Genomic DNA, 14,770 nt, shown 5'->3' with positions numbered 1-14,770 from the left:
AGGTTTCCGAGAAATGACAGAGTTCAGGGAAAGGAAGGCGAGTCCCTGCCACGTGCACAGCCTGTCTAAAGCGCTGCTTCCTTCTTCTTTACTGTTTTGTCTCCAGGGCTTTTAGTAGTGTCATAAAGGGCCACTGCAGGACAGGTCGATGTCAACACGCCCAGCACGTCTGGCAGCTGTCAAGGGCTTTTCCTCTCTGCTGGGAGCTGTGGCTGGAGCTTTGGGGGCCCAGCAGAGCTTTCCTGCACAGGCTGCGCCTCTGAAGGCAGAGCAGTGTCAGCCTGCAGAGCACAGCTGGGACCGACTTGGTCCAGCTCGCCCAGGGTGGCCACCGCGGCCACCGGCCACTCCAGCGCCTGGGGAAGGGACAGAGGAGGTGGCAGGGACCTCTTGGGGCTTGTGGCCTCCTGGGGTGGCCCCTGTGCCCTCCCGGGGTCCCTTTTGTCCCCTCCCTGGAGGGCTCAGCTGTCCCCTCTGTCTCTTGGTCACCTCCTGTCTGCTCTGCCACCACCCTGCCACCACCTGCTGTCCCCCCTGTCCCCCCCAGCCCGCCACCCTCAGTCCCCTCCACTCCTCTGTCACTTCCTCCCTTCCTGCCACGCCCTCCTGTCCCCTTTGTGACCCCCCTGTCCCCTTGGCCACCCCCTGCTGTCCCCTTCACCGTTCCTTTGCCACCCTCATCATCCCCTGTGCCACCCCCACTGTCCCCCTGCCACCTTCGGTCCCCTCTGTCCCCTCTGTCACCTTCCCCCTCTTCCTGCCACGCCCTCCTGTCCCCTTTTCGACCCCCCTGTCCCCTCCTGCCACCCCCCTTGTCCCCCCTGTCCCCTCTCCCACCCCTCGCCGGGATTGTCGCACCTCTCCAGGCTCCATGGCCGCTGGGGACACTCCGAGGGACAGGGGGGACACGCCCGGGTGACACTGGAGGAACGGGCGGGTCCGGGTGCGGCCCCTCAACCCCCGCCGGTCCGGCCCCCGCGCCCGCCGCTGTCACCGCCGGGGTCACAGCCAGGGGGGACAGGGGACAGAGGGGACACAGGCAGCGTGTGCAGGCGTCCTGCGGGCACAGCTCTCTGCGCAGAGGGCGCGGAGGGAACTTCCCACGGCCGGAGCGGGGATTCTCCCCCTCGCAGCCGCGCGAGTTTCCCGCAGTCAGGGCGGTGCCGCCGGAGATGAGGGCAGGAAGGCGGGCACGGGCACAGCCCGGCTCGCCCGGCGCGGTCGGGCTGGCTCGGCGCTCTCTGGGATGGCGATTGCTGGGAGCAGAGCTGATATTCCGGCAGAGTCAGCGGAGCCGGACAGCTCCTGCTGGAGGGGCTGCGAGGAGGAGCAGGATGAGATTGGTGAGGTTGGTGACATTGGTGAGATCAGCGCTGCCCTGAGGGGGAGCCCTGGCCGGGCTCTTGTGCTGACCCGGGTGAATCCTTTGAACCCTTCCAATAAATCCCTGTTGTGTTCATTTCACTCTGTCCAGCCTCTGCTCCAGGAGCCTCTCCAGGCACCAGCTCCACTGAAAGGGTTGTGAGTGTGGATTTTTGGGGATTCCCCCAGGGTGGGGTCAGTGCTGAGCAGTGGGGCCGTGATCGAGGGTGGTGGGGACTGCCCGGGACCCCCCCCGACCCCCCAAATCTCACCCGGGTGTGAAAAACAAAGCTCACTCTTTGAAATTGTTACCAGTTTATTCAGGGATAAAAAAGGGGACAATATCCAGCGCTGGGGTGTTTTAAAACAACGTTCTCCGTGCTGGGGCACATACACGTTCATGAGTTTGGACATCATTCAAACATTCCTGTGAGTTTTTGATGTTCCAGGAACTCTCCAGTTTGGTTCCCACCTCTGACTTGTCTGCAGGACGTCCCGTAGATCACGTCCATGTATTTTATTCCTTCTCCTGGTCCCGTCCTGTCGTCCCGCACTCCCTGGGAAATTGATAAATTCTTCTCCGGCGCTCTGGTTTCTGTCACTGCTATCACCAGCCCGCAGATCTGGGAAGCAACAGGATTGTTTCCACCCATTCCCTGAGCTGGGTATAATATGAAAGTTAGTAATAATAGCTATAATATAAAAGCTGATTACAGGAGTTATAATAAAAACTTCGTTACAATCGTTATAAAAGCCTTTTAGAATTGCGCGGTCTCTATTTTAATATTTTGCCAAGGCCTGTGCTGTAATCTCTATTTATTACGCTGTATTTATGCCGGCTATACGTGCACACATAAGCTGTCGCAAATCCCACGTGGGGAGGGGACGAGTGACACCAGCGATGCCCACGATGACGTCACTGTCCCTATGACGTCACATTGGTGATGTCACTTTCCCTTCAGAAGCCTCGGGATGCTCTTGATGGCTTTCTGGCACCGTTTGGCCACCGCACGGCCACGGGGGCCACGAGGGCCACCGGAGCCGCCGTCGGGACTCGAGAGGAGGAAGTCGATTTCCCCAAGTGTCACCAGCAGGTGACGCGTGGTCAGGCGGGCGCTGGCGTCCCACAGCCGCTCGAATTCGGCCACCGCGGCCACCAAGGCCTCGGGGACATTGGGGGACGCCTCCTGTGTCCCCTCCAGGGCGGTCTTGATGGATTTGAGCCGGTCATCCAGCTCCAAGGTGAGACAGGAGGCTTTCTTACACTCATACACCAAGCGCCCCAGCAGTCCCACGGCCACCAGCTGTTCCCTCCTGGTGGCCGTCTCTGCCTGGCCGGCGGCCACCATGGCCTCTATCATGGTCTTCTTGGCTGCATCCACCCGGGCATAGTGCTCTTCCAGCATCAAGTCAAACTCATCATTAGCACGAGCCGTCGGTGTCTGCTGGGCTGTGGCCACCAGGTTGTCCCCAGATGTCCCCTGGCCGGCGCTGTCATCCATCAGGTCCCCATCCCGGGCGGTGGCAGTGTCCTCATCAGTCTCCTCATCGGTCTCCTCATCGGTCTCCTCATCAGTGTCCTCGTCAGTCTCATCCATCTCCTCATCAGTGTCCTCGGCAGTGGCCCTGGTGGTGGCCTTGTCCTTCAAGTCATCAAAGAGGTCAGCAGCATCGTCAACCAGATTGTCCCAGTTCTCATCGAGCTCATCCACCAACTTCCGCCAGCCTCTGACCGCGGCTCTCACATCGGCCCAGGTGGCCCCAGGGGTGGCCAGAGCCTGGCCCAGGGGGGTGACACCGCGCTGGCCCAGGGAGGTGACACCGCCGTGGTCCAGGGTGTCCCGGAGGGTCCGGATGAATTTCCTCAGGTCTTGGTGCATGGACTGTGGGTACAGGAGTGGCCACGTGCTCCTGCGTGGCGCGGTCACGGCGGCCACCAGCTCGCCCAGGGTGGCCACCACGGCCACCGGCCACTCCAGCGCCTGGGGAAGGGACAGAGGAGGTGGCAGGGACCTCTTGGGGCTTGTGGCCTCCTGGGGTGGCCCCTGTGCCCTCCCGGGGTCCCTTTTGTCCCCTCCCTGGAGGGCTCAGCTGTCCCCTCTGTCTCTTGGTCACCTCCTGTCCCCTCTGCCACCACCCTGCCACCACCTGCTGTTCCCCCTGTCCCCCCCAGCCCGCCACCCTCAGTCCCCTCCACTCCTCTGTCACTTCCTCCCTTCCTGCCACGCCCTCCTGTCCCCTTTGTGAACCCCCCTGTCCCCTTGGCCACCCCCTGCTGTCCCCTTCACTGCTCCTTTGCCACCCTCATCATCCCCTGTGCCACCCCCACTGTCCCCCTGCCACCTTCGGTCCACTCTGTCCCCTCTGTCCCCTCTCCCCCTTCCTGCCACGCCCTCCTGTCCCCTTGACCACCCCCCATGTCCCCTCCGGCCACCTCCCGTGTCCCCCCTGTCCCCTCTCCCACCTCTCTCTCCTCTCGCCGGGACTGTCGCATCTTTCGAGGCCCCATGGCCGCTGGGGACACTCCGAGGGACAGGGGGGACACGCCCGAGTGACACTGGAGGAACGGGCGGGTCCGGGTGCGGCCCCTCAACCCCCGCCGGTCCGGCCCCCGCGCCCGCCGCTGTCACCGCCGGGGTCACAGCCAGGGGGGACAGGGGACAGAGGGGACACAGGCAGCGTGTGCAGGCACGGCACCGCACCTGAGACAGCGGGCACAGCTCTCTGCACTCTCCTGGAGTGAGCAGGGATTTCTATTCCAGGGTCTCTCTTATTTGGTTCCAACCTCTGACTCATATCCCGTACTCACATCCATGTATTTTATTTCTTCTCGCCGTCTCACCCTCCCTTTGAACACTTCCTGGTAAATGAACAAATTCCTCTCCGCCTGTTTGGAGGTTACTTTTGGTTTTGTTCTTTGCTTTTTTTCCCCCCTATAGAATTTTTGTCCCCCGTAAGTTGCCAAGAGAGTAAACACTGACGCTTAGAGGCTGCTTGACCCACACAAAAGAAGCGGCCAAAGGTGGGGGAAGATCACTTCAGTTTGTGGGAGGGAAAAGCGCAGCGCTCCCGGAGCGGAGGGTCGGAGAGGCACGGTCGGGCGGCTGCTCACTGCGTGAGGAGTCCGCTGCTAACGGAGGGTCCGCTCCTGGGAATTCCACCACCATCCATCATCTGCCGGGGCGCCCAGGAATTCGGAGCCCCTTCTCCTGCCCTGCTGGAGCTGGGCCAGCCCCGTCCAGGGGTCGCGGTTTCTTCGGCGCTGCTCGCTTTGCCGGGACATCCTCTGCCCTTCCAGCCACCAGCCCCGGAGTTTTCCACAGCTCCAGCTTGGAGCTCTCGGGGTCCCAAGGGATCAGACTGCCCCGGGTTTGTGAAGCAAAGCCCCTCGGGGTTCTTGGTGCTGCTTATTATTATTATTATTGCTGTTGCTGGTTGTTTGTCCTGTTATATTTACTAGTAAAGAACTGTTATTCCTTTCCCCATAGCTCCGCCTGGAAAAACTCCTTTAATTTTCTAAATTATAATAACTCAGAGGGAGGGGATTGGAATTTCTCCATTCCTAGAGAGGCCCCGCCCCTCCCTAGCAGATACCTGTCTTTCAAACCAAGGCACCGGCGCTCTGGTTTCTGTCACTGTTTTCTTATCAACAGCCTGCAAACGTTGGAAAAAACAGAATTGTCTCACACCATTCTCTGTATTACTTATCATAGAAAAATTAGTTATAATAGTTGTGATAGAAAAGCATTTTAGCCTTTCAAAGTCTCTTTTAATATTTCACTGAGACCTAGGATGTAAAATCGATTTATTACGCTGCCATTTATGTCGGCTGAATGGCGCACGCATAAACGGATAGATCACGTTATACCAAAAAGCAGCTGAAAGGAATTATAAATTGCACCAAAATTGTTGTGATCAAGAACAACGGGCAAAAGCTGATAGATGAATACAGAACCCAATATTGTATTGTCATTTATATTGTCATTTATATTGTCATTTATATTGTCATTTATATTGGTATTTATAACGCGGGTCTGCTGCCTCTCTTCAAAGGCACTGAGTGGGCTCATTCACCCTCTGCCCCCGTGTCCCTGAGCATCCCTGAGTGTCCCCAAAGCGTCCCCAAGTGTCCCCAGTGACATCACCCTAAGAATTCCCATCAGGATTTGGGACCGTTTCAATGAAAATTCCCCGAAAATTCCCCAAATTTGTCCCAACCATTGCACGGGGAACGGGGGCAGAGGATCCGTGACACCAGCGATGTCCCCAGCGGTGTCACCGCCCCGATGCCGGGACGTCGCTGTGCCCGCAGCAGCCTCGGCATGTCCTCGATGGCTCTTTGGTGCTGCCTGCGCCAAATTTTTGGGTTTCTCCATCGAAGCCTACGGCGACGCGCGGTCGTAAAAGCAAAGTCCTTTACTGCAGGGTGAAATTGGCCTCACAGAGACGGAGGCTGTCACAGCTGGAGCCGGTGAAGTCCCCGTGTCCCCAGCAGAAGCGGTGGCATCTCATCAGCAGCAGTGTGCAGGAACCCTTCTGACAGCGAGTTTCTGATACATTCCTGCACGTGGCCGGTGCGCAATGAGCCCCTCCAAGATGTATCGAGGGCGCGGAACTTTCTAGCCTGGCTTCATTCTATGTTCAAAAGTCAACCAAAACAATTTTCCTTCAACAGAATCGTTTGTTTGGGTATGGAAATCCAAAATGTATCAAGGGCACGGAACTTTCTAGCTCGGCTTCATTCTACGTTCAAAAGTCAACCAAAACAATTTCCCTTCAATAGAATCGTTTGCTCGGGTGTGGAAATCCAAGATGTATCGAGGGCGCTGAACTTTCTAGCTTGGCTTCATTCTACCTTCAAAAGTCAACCGAAACGTTTTTCCTTCAACAGAATCGTTTGCTCAGGTGTGGAAATCCAAGATGTAGCGAGCCTGAGGCTTGGCCAGCAACCTCCCGCAGCGGCTGGATAACATTTGCCAGACAGCTCTTCGAGCGCGTTCGGTAAAGCCGAGGTTTCGATAAAAGATAAAACAGCAAACGGTACGGAAACAAAAGCCGAGCACAGGTGTCGGAGTGTGACACCTTAAAAAGTGCCCGAGTGCCCCTGAGCTCGTTCCTGAGTGTGGGATGATTAATGAGGGACGATTTGGCTGGCTGCCAATAGCAGCAGCCACAGATCCTGAGAAACATCTCCAAGGCCCAACCAGAGCCCCTGCCCTGGCACTGGGCCGATGCCGATGGGAAGGGCACAGAACTTTCTAGATTGGCTTCATTCTATGTCCCAAGGTGAACCGAAACATTTTTCCTTCAATAGAATCATTTGCTCAGGTGCGGAAATCCAAGATGTATCGAGGGCACAGAACTTTCTTGCTCGGCTTCGTTCTACGTTCAAAAGTCAACTGAAATGATTTCCCTTCAATAGAATCGTTTGCTCAGGTGTGGAAATCCAAGATGTATCGAGGGCATGGAACTTTCTAGCTCGGCTTCGTTCTACGTTCTAAAGTCAACCGAAACGTTTTTCCTTCAACAGAATCATTTGCTGGGATGTGGGAATCCAAGATGTATTGAGGGCACAGAACTTTCTAGCTCTGCTCCGTTCTACGTTCTAAAGTCAACCCAAACATTTTTCCTTCAAGAGAATCGTTTGCTCAGGTGTGGAAATCCAAGATGTATCGAGCCTGAGGCTTGGCCAGCAACCTCCCACAGCGGCTGGATAACGTTTGCCAGACGGCTCTTCCAGCGCGTTCGGTAAAGCCGAGGTTTCGATAAAAGATAAAACAGCAAACGGTACGGAAACAAAAGCCGAGCAGAGGTGTCGGAGTCTGACACCTTAAAAAGCGCCCGAGCGCCCCTGAGCTCGTTCCTGAGTGTGGGATGATTAAGGGGGGACGATTTGGCTGGCTGCCAATAGCAGCAGCCACAGATCCTGAGAAACATCTCCAAGGCCCAACCAGAGCCCCTGCGCTGGCACTGGGCCGATGCCGATGGGAAGGGCACAGAACTTTCTAGATTGGCTTCATTCTATGTCCCAAGGTGAACCGAAACATTTTTGCTTCAATAGAATCATTTGCTCAGGTGCGGAAATCCAAGATGTATCGAGGGCACAGAACTTTCTAGCTCGGCTTCATTCCACGTTCAAAAGTCAACCGAAACATTTTTCCTTCAATAGAATCATTTGCTCAGGTGCGGAAATCCAAGATGTATCGAGGGCACAGAACTTTCTAGCTCGGCTTTGTTCTATGTTCAAAAGTCAACCGAAACGTTTTTGCTTCAATAGAATCATTTGGTGGGATGTGGAAATCCAAGATGTATCGAGGGCACGGAACTTTCTAGCTCAGCTTCATTCCACGTTCAAAACTCAACCGAAACATTTTTCCTTCAACGGAATCATTTGCTGGGATGTGGAAATCCAAGATGTATCGAGGGCATGGAACTTTCTAGCTTGGCTTCGTTCTACGTTCTAAAGTCAACCAAAACGTTTTTCCTTCAACGGAATCGTTTGCTCAGGTGTGGAAATCCAAGATGTATCGAGCCTGAGGCTTGGCCAGCAACCTCCCGCAGCGGCTGGATAACGTTTGCCAGACAGCTCTTTGAGCGCGTTCGGTAAAGCCGAGGTTTCGATAAAAGATAAAACAGCAAACGGTACGGAAACAAAAGCCGAGCACAGGTGTCGGAGTCTGACACCTTAAAAAGCGCCCGAGCGCCCCTGAGCTCGTTCCTGAGTGTGCGATGATTAAGGGGGGACGATTTGGCTGGCTGCCAATAGCAGCAGCCACAGATCCTGAGAAACATCTCCAAGGCCCAACCAGAGCCCCTGCGCTGGCACTGGGCCGATGCCGATGGGAAGGGCACAGAACTTCCTAGATTGGCTTCATTCTATGTCCCAAGGTGAACCGAAACATTTTTCCTTCAATAGAATCATTTGCTGGGATGTGGAAATCCAAGATGTATCGAGGGCATGGAACTTTCTAGCTCAGCTTCATTCCACGTTCAAAAGTCAACCGAAACGATTTCCCTTCAATAGAATCGTTTGCTCGGGTGTGGAAATCCAAGATGTATCGAGGTCATGGAACTTTCCAGCTCGGCTTCGTTCTACGTTCTAAAGTCAACCGGAACATTTTTTCTTCAACAGAATCGTTTGCTCAGGTGTAGAAATCCAAGATGTATCGAGGGCTGGAACTTTCTAGCTCGGCTTCATTCCACGTTCAAAAGTCAACCGAAACGTTTTTGCTTCAATAGAATCATTTGGTGGGATGTGGAAATCCAAGATGTATCGAGGGCACAGAACTTTCTAGCTCGGCTTCGTTCTATGTTCAAAAGTCAACCCAAACATTTTCCCTTCAACAGAATCATTTGCTCGGGTGTGGAAATCCAAGATGTATCGAGGGCACGGAACTTTCTAGCTTGGCTTCAGTCTATGTTCAAAACTCAACCGAAACGTTTTTCCTTCAACAGAATCTTTTGCCCGGCTGTGGAAATGCATTCCCACCAGTCTCTAAGTCCCAAGCAGAAGCAACAACGGCACCGTTTGTGATCGGTCTCCCCTGAACCCGCCGGCGTTCCCAAAGCCGTGCGTTTTATCCTGTTTTAGGCCAATCAGGTAGAAACTCGAGCCCAGCATTGCCTTGTTGGGCCTGTCCTAAGATAAGATCGATGCGCGGCGATATTCGTAATTTCTTACGGAAATTCTACGTCTGTAGCCTCATCTGTTCTATCTAGGAACGCTAAGCAAGGCGACTTTATTTTGGTTACGTCTAGAATTGAACTAACTTTGCAAAAGGCGACGTTACTTGAACTTTAGACGAGGCTTTAGGGCTTCTTCTTGCTAACGGATCCCATCTCTTATTTCCTAAGGCACCTAAAATCCTCTATTTATTTACGACTAAACTTGCATTTCTACCTCGTGTCTGCGTGCATCTATGGATTTTAGTTTCTCCGAAGGTTCTAATTCAGTCCTCACATTTCTGGGCGCTCCTGGGCCTGGGTGGGTTTGGCCCAGGGGGATTCATCCTGCAACATCTCTCCCTTCTCTTGGAGCCACAGAGACTCCCCTGATGGCTTCATCAATAATTTGTCGAATGCATTGGAGCAAACAAGGCGCCGTTATTTGCACAACTTTTATGATCACTGAAATGTATCGACCCGTTCTTTAAAGGTCTTTTATCCATGATTTTAAATTTCTTTAAAGCTCTTTTACCCGTGATTTTTAATTTCTTTAAAGCTCTTTTATCCGTGATTTTTAATTTCTTTAAAGCTCTTTTATCCGTGATTTTAAATTTCTTTAAAGCTCTTTTATCCGTGATTTTAAATTTCTTTAAAGCTCTTTTACCCGAGATTTTAAATTTCTTTAAAGCTCTTTTATCCATGATTTTAAATTTATTTAAAGCTCTTTTATCCGTGATTTTAAATTTCTTTAAAGCTCTTTTATCCATGATTTTAAATTTCTTTAAAGCTCTTTTACCGGTGATTTTAAATTTCTTTAAAGCTCTTTTACCGGTGATTTTAAATTTCTTTAAAGCTCTTTTATCCATGATTTTAAATTTATTTAAAGCTCTTTTACCTGTGATTTTAAATTCCATCTGTCTAACAGACTATCTATCCAAATCCCATCATCGATTCTCATTTTTGATACACCTTCTTTAAGTTGTGGTACGCTCTTAGAAAGAGATTGTGAGAGACAAATCCACACAACACCTCCCTTCAAAATCTTCAGGCCCGTGTCCATGTGCTGGTAAGAGAAATCATTAAATCCGGATTGAATTAAAGAAGTATGATTACACCAATTAATCTGATTTTTGTATGTAGAGCGGCAGGGAGAAACATCCTTGACCAAAGATTGATCTTTTCCCGTGTAGTTAAATTTGGCACGAAAAAAGAACCGCGTTTACAGAACCAAGGATGTCCGATTCTCCCGGTTCAGGAGATGCCTTGGGAAGGTGAGCGACCCACCAGTCCCGTGCCTCTATGGGGACCAAAGATCCCCCGTGGATGATCCTGGGGGTGTCCCTTGAGTGGCTCCGTCACATTTCTTCTGGGATTGGCCGAGCAGCCGCCGGCACGCCGACTGAACCGGTGGAAAACGCCTTTTCTGGGGTTGTACAGGAAATCCGTACGATATTTAAATCCGACGCGTTAGCTAAATGTCCTGGTTTGGGACAAATTTGGGAGAAAACCCTTGTATAGGATCCCTCTAAGGAAGCAAACCCACGTGGCCCCTCCCTCCAACCGGTCCGGAAAAAAAACCCCAAAACCCTCTTTGGAGAAAAGTGGAAAAAACTATTTTACTAAACAAATGAAGTGCATACAAGTATAAAGAATGAATAGTATGAAACAATAAAACCTCTCCTTCTGAAGTGAGATGGCAAATTGAGAAAGTCCTTGCCGTGGGTGTAGCTCGGCTCTCTCTCAGCCTCTCCTCAGTCCCAGTCCCTCCGGCGCTGCTGGAAAATGCCGAGGTCCAGGCCCCGGTGGGCTGCAGGTGCAGCCCCCAGTGCTCCCCTGGGTTTCCAGTCCAGAGCAGGTTTAAACAGTTCCGAGAAAAAGGAAAAAAAAACCAGTCCAGGGAACTTCTCTGCCCTAGCTAGCTGAAACTAACTAAAAGCAAAGAAAAAAAAGATCTCTGTCCTGCAGTCTCTCCAAGCCTCCGCCGAACACGCTGTCCGCAGAAGAACGTGGAGGAGTCAGGCAGTTTTCTCAAAACAAACTCCGCGCTTCTCCTTGCTCTTAGAAGCAGTCTTAAAGGCACAGGACTCAATATAGAGCACAAACAGAACAGACGATTGGGGATACAGGCATCATAAAGTTACCCTAGGACACTAAAGACACCCGGGCATTTGTTTTCGGTTGGCTGACTGGCAAATTTGCACTACTAAAAGCGAGCAGGCAGAAAGCATCGGCATAACATTTGATAGAGCCCCGTTATTTCCCTTAAACTGCGATCGGACAAAGGAATTGTACAACTTTATTGATCCCCAAGCTTTGGTCCTTGGTCGGTTGACAGGTAAGGTTGCGTTGCTGGAGGCAAACAAAATAAGTTATAAACATGATACCTGATCTAACGTCGTGCTTTTTCTTTGGTTATTTTTTTTTGATTTAAGGCACTTTTTCTTTCATTCTTAATTTCCAATCAAATATTTGAGCACATTCCTTTTGTTTTTTCCCCACTAATTTTTTCTGGGACTAGCCAACTATAAGGCACTAAATGAATTTGTTTGCATTCAACTCTGCAAATCTGAATCTCTTTCGATTCTGTCAAAAATTCCCTTCCACATTCCCCCATAAGAATAGGAAGACGGCGGCTATTTTCTTCTTCGTGACCCTCCGCAACTAAAAATTCCACGTCTCTGTGGTTAGTTTGGGATCCTAAATCACGGCGCGATGCGCACCACGCTTGTGCCAGCAGAGCTCCACGATCCCGACGGTTCCCACCCTTTTTACACGGGCACAAACCCCAGGGCTCGCAGTTCTTGCGCGTGGGACAGAAGACGTCTGCCCCCAGCCGCGGTCCGCGTGCGGCTCACGTCCGCGCGCTCGCTCCCCTGCCCTCGGAGCTGTCGGAGCGTTTCTGTGCGTGACAACGGCTCCACGTCCTTCGCTGGAACCCACCCGGGTCCTGCGCCCGGAGGAACTCCAGCCAGCCCTTTGTGCCAGGTGATTGCAGAGATCGGCAGGGTTTATTGCAGAAATTGCAGGAAGCGCACCTTCAGCTTGTGCTGTCGCTGGGTTTCCCGACAAAGCCGAAGGATCTTCTTTTCATTTTCCCTGCGGGCACTGTTACCTTGGTTTTTCTGAGATTTTAAAGCCTTTTGAAATGGAGTCAGATCTTTTAGTTACTGTACAATATTAGAGCCGTTTTCTGCCCTTTCCCACAGATGTAACATAAACAAATCCTTTGTTTTTCATTCTCTGTCCTTTGTTTGCATATTTCTAACCTGAAAACAACTGTAACTGACAATTGGTCTGGCCACTGAGGCTGAGGGGTGGAAACCCCCAAAAGCCAATCTTCTGCTAGACCCACAAATGTATAAAAAGTAAAAATAAACAAAGGGGCTCTCTTCTCTCCACTCTCTCAGCTGTGAGCTGGATCGGAAGGACCTCTGCGAAAATCCCTTGTCTGTGTGTGATTTCTTTTTGTGTCTCGGTGACGGCGCACCCGCGTAAAACTGCACTTAGGGAGATGTTGGAGTCCAGAGCATTCCTTTGGCTGCCCTGGAGGGTCAGGGACCTGGGCAGGGGGGTCTGGGACCCCAGCCCAGAGCTCAGAGCTCAGAGAGACACTGGCTTTGATCTCAGTCCGTGGGAGAGGCTTCTTGCACTGCAGGAAGCATTGCAGGCCACAAGAGTGTAAAAATAGTAGTTTAGTATATCACAGGGTAAAAAAACAGTGAGTTTGGGATTCTTGGCATTGAAGTGAATGGGGCAAGATGGGGAATTTAAGGCGTTGTCCCTTTCTTCTTCCTTCTCGTTCCCTCACTCCATTTCCGCAGTGACGGTGGCACAAAGTAGTTAGTGAGGATTGGGTCAGAGTAAAGATGACCTTTTTAGTAACAGTGATAGACATTGGTAATAAATAGTAAATAAAGAATACGTAGCAATTAGTATAAAAGATAAGGACAGCCCAGAGATGGGGGGAGTCACCAGATGTCCGAGCCGCGGCAAACATCTTTTGGACACTGAGAAAATTGTAAGATAAGAACTAATAAACGAAGCGTGTAACCTTCAAGACTCCGTCTTTTCCTGCGTTTGGCACAGAGCTTTGCGGAGGGCCAGGACTCTAAGACCACCTGAATGCCGGGGAATTTAAACTCCTAAAAAAAAGAGCCCCCGACAACTGGCGTCTCCGGGATGGGCAGAAACAACTCGCCGTCCCCCAGATGGGACAGAAACAGGGAGACATCCGATGACGGACGGATGTTTTCGCATTTCTCAAAAGGCGTGCGTTCAGTAAAATCCGCTCGCTGGGACCGCGAGTTCTGCGATCCTCGCGGGCCGACGGCTCCTGCGGATGCGGGACGTCGCGCCAGCGGGCAGACCGGGCACGTATTTACGATTGCCTGAGCTCGATCCCTGGAAACACAAACCATGGCGTGAGCGCGCGGGAATGCCGATGAGAACACGCACGGCTCTCGGTAAGAGCTGACAGCCATCAGGAAAACTCGGGTACAACAACTAAGAACATCTCAGATGACTGGCGTAATCAATGACCACTAACGACAGCACACGTGAAGTTGGATGATTATGGATCACCGAAACGCTGTCTCATCACCCCAGAGCCTGCAAACAGCTGACAAACCTCTTCTCAGCGAGGGCCCGGATTCCCCGTCCTGGACAAGGTGCTCGGGACCGCTCCAAAAATCGGTCCAGCTGTCGTTGTTTTAGAGGGTGGAATTGCCAAGTCAAAGCGGCTTGACTCTGGTTTGGATGCAGAGAACATCTGGGCTTGATGGCAAAACATCTGTCCAGGCAGAGCCAGGGCCTGGCCGGGACTCCAGCTCTCAACTGATGTCCCTTAACACATTTTTAAAACAATACCTAAACAACAGCAGTTATGAAATGCTCGAACAGCTTGGAAATGAAAGGAAGAGTCTTGAAAGGACACGCGTCGTTTGGATAATTAGAAAAGAAATGTTAAAGCGCGTAAGAAGTCAACTATGAATATAGAAAGTTAACAAATTCACGTCGTGTGATCAATATATCAGCACCAATCATCTTAGGGAGTTGAGGTAACACCTTTCCAAACTCTCATGTGCTTGTGGCCTTGAGGTAAAACAACAAAAACACTAAAACAGCTTACAACAGATAACGGCCACAAAATAAAATTGTTACTGACTCTTCTGTGTTATCTGTGGAAGATAAAACAGCAGAGGTTCTAATAAACAATAAAACCCTTCGGGAAATAAATTTTGGCAAAAAAGGATCTTAAATTAAATTAGCTTAATAAAACTTACATGTAATAGAACTTTAAATAAATAGGATATAGATCTAATATCATCTGAATTTTATAAAAATTAAACTTAAATTTAACCTAAGCGTAACAGTGCCCAAACGTAACAGAACTTAAAATAACATATTAAAATGAAGCAATATTTAAACTGAACCTTGCTTAAACTAAACCACACTTAGATTTAACAGAATTATTCATGTTTGAACTTAACACTGACAAAACACTAAAATAAAACTTAACTCACGTCTAAGTATAATAAAGCTTTGCTGTGCGTAATTCTATCAACATTTACATCAAATGAAAATATAACCCTGAGTACATCTCATAATAACTGCAGCTTTGCTGAAGAAAAAGTGGTTACGACTCAGAGCTGGACAAACTGCTCTTCAACTTGGCAGCATTTTACAGACGTCGGGTTTTGCCGCCAGCTTCAATCGCTCGGAGCGAGGCAGGACGTGGGGCAGA

At 51.0% G+C, this 14,770-nt stretch overlaps 1 protein-coding gene across 1 annotated transcript; it reads right to left on the bottom strand.

Annotated features, from left to right (window-relative positions):
- Window positions 1–1,660: 1,660 nt before the first annotated feature.
- LOC120747695 (uncharacterized) lies at window positions 1,661–9,589 on the bottom strand. The gene is made up of 2 exons (XM_040053716.2): window positions 3,827–9,589; window positions 1,661–3,344 (listed from the first exon to the last, which is right to left on the bottom strand). The coding sequence occupies exons 1-2, from the start codon at window positions 3,869–3,871 to the stop codon at window positions 2,310–2,312; spliced, it is 1,080 nt and encodes a 359-aa protein (XP_039909650.1). The 5' UTR covers window positions 3,872–9,589; the 3' UTR covers window positions 1,661–2,309.
- Between the last annotated feature and the right edge of the window lie 5,181 nt (window positions 9,590–14,770).

This window comes from Hirundo rustica, unplaced genomic scaffold, assembly GCF_015227805.2.
Source record: "Hirundo rustica isolate bHirRus1 unplaced genomic scaffold, bHirRus1.pri.v3 scaffold_164_arrow_ctg1, whole genome shotgun sequence".
Lineage (NCBI taxonomy): Eukaryota > Metazoa > Chordata > Aves > Passeriformes > Hirundinidae > Hirundo > Hirundo rustica.
The sequence above is the reverse complement of the archived record's forward strand: the minus strand, read 5'-3'. Positions and strand labels throughout refer to the sequence as shown.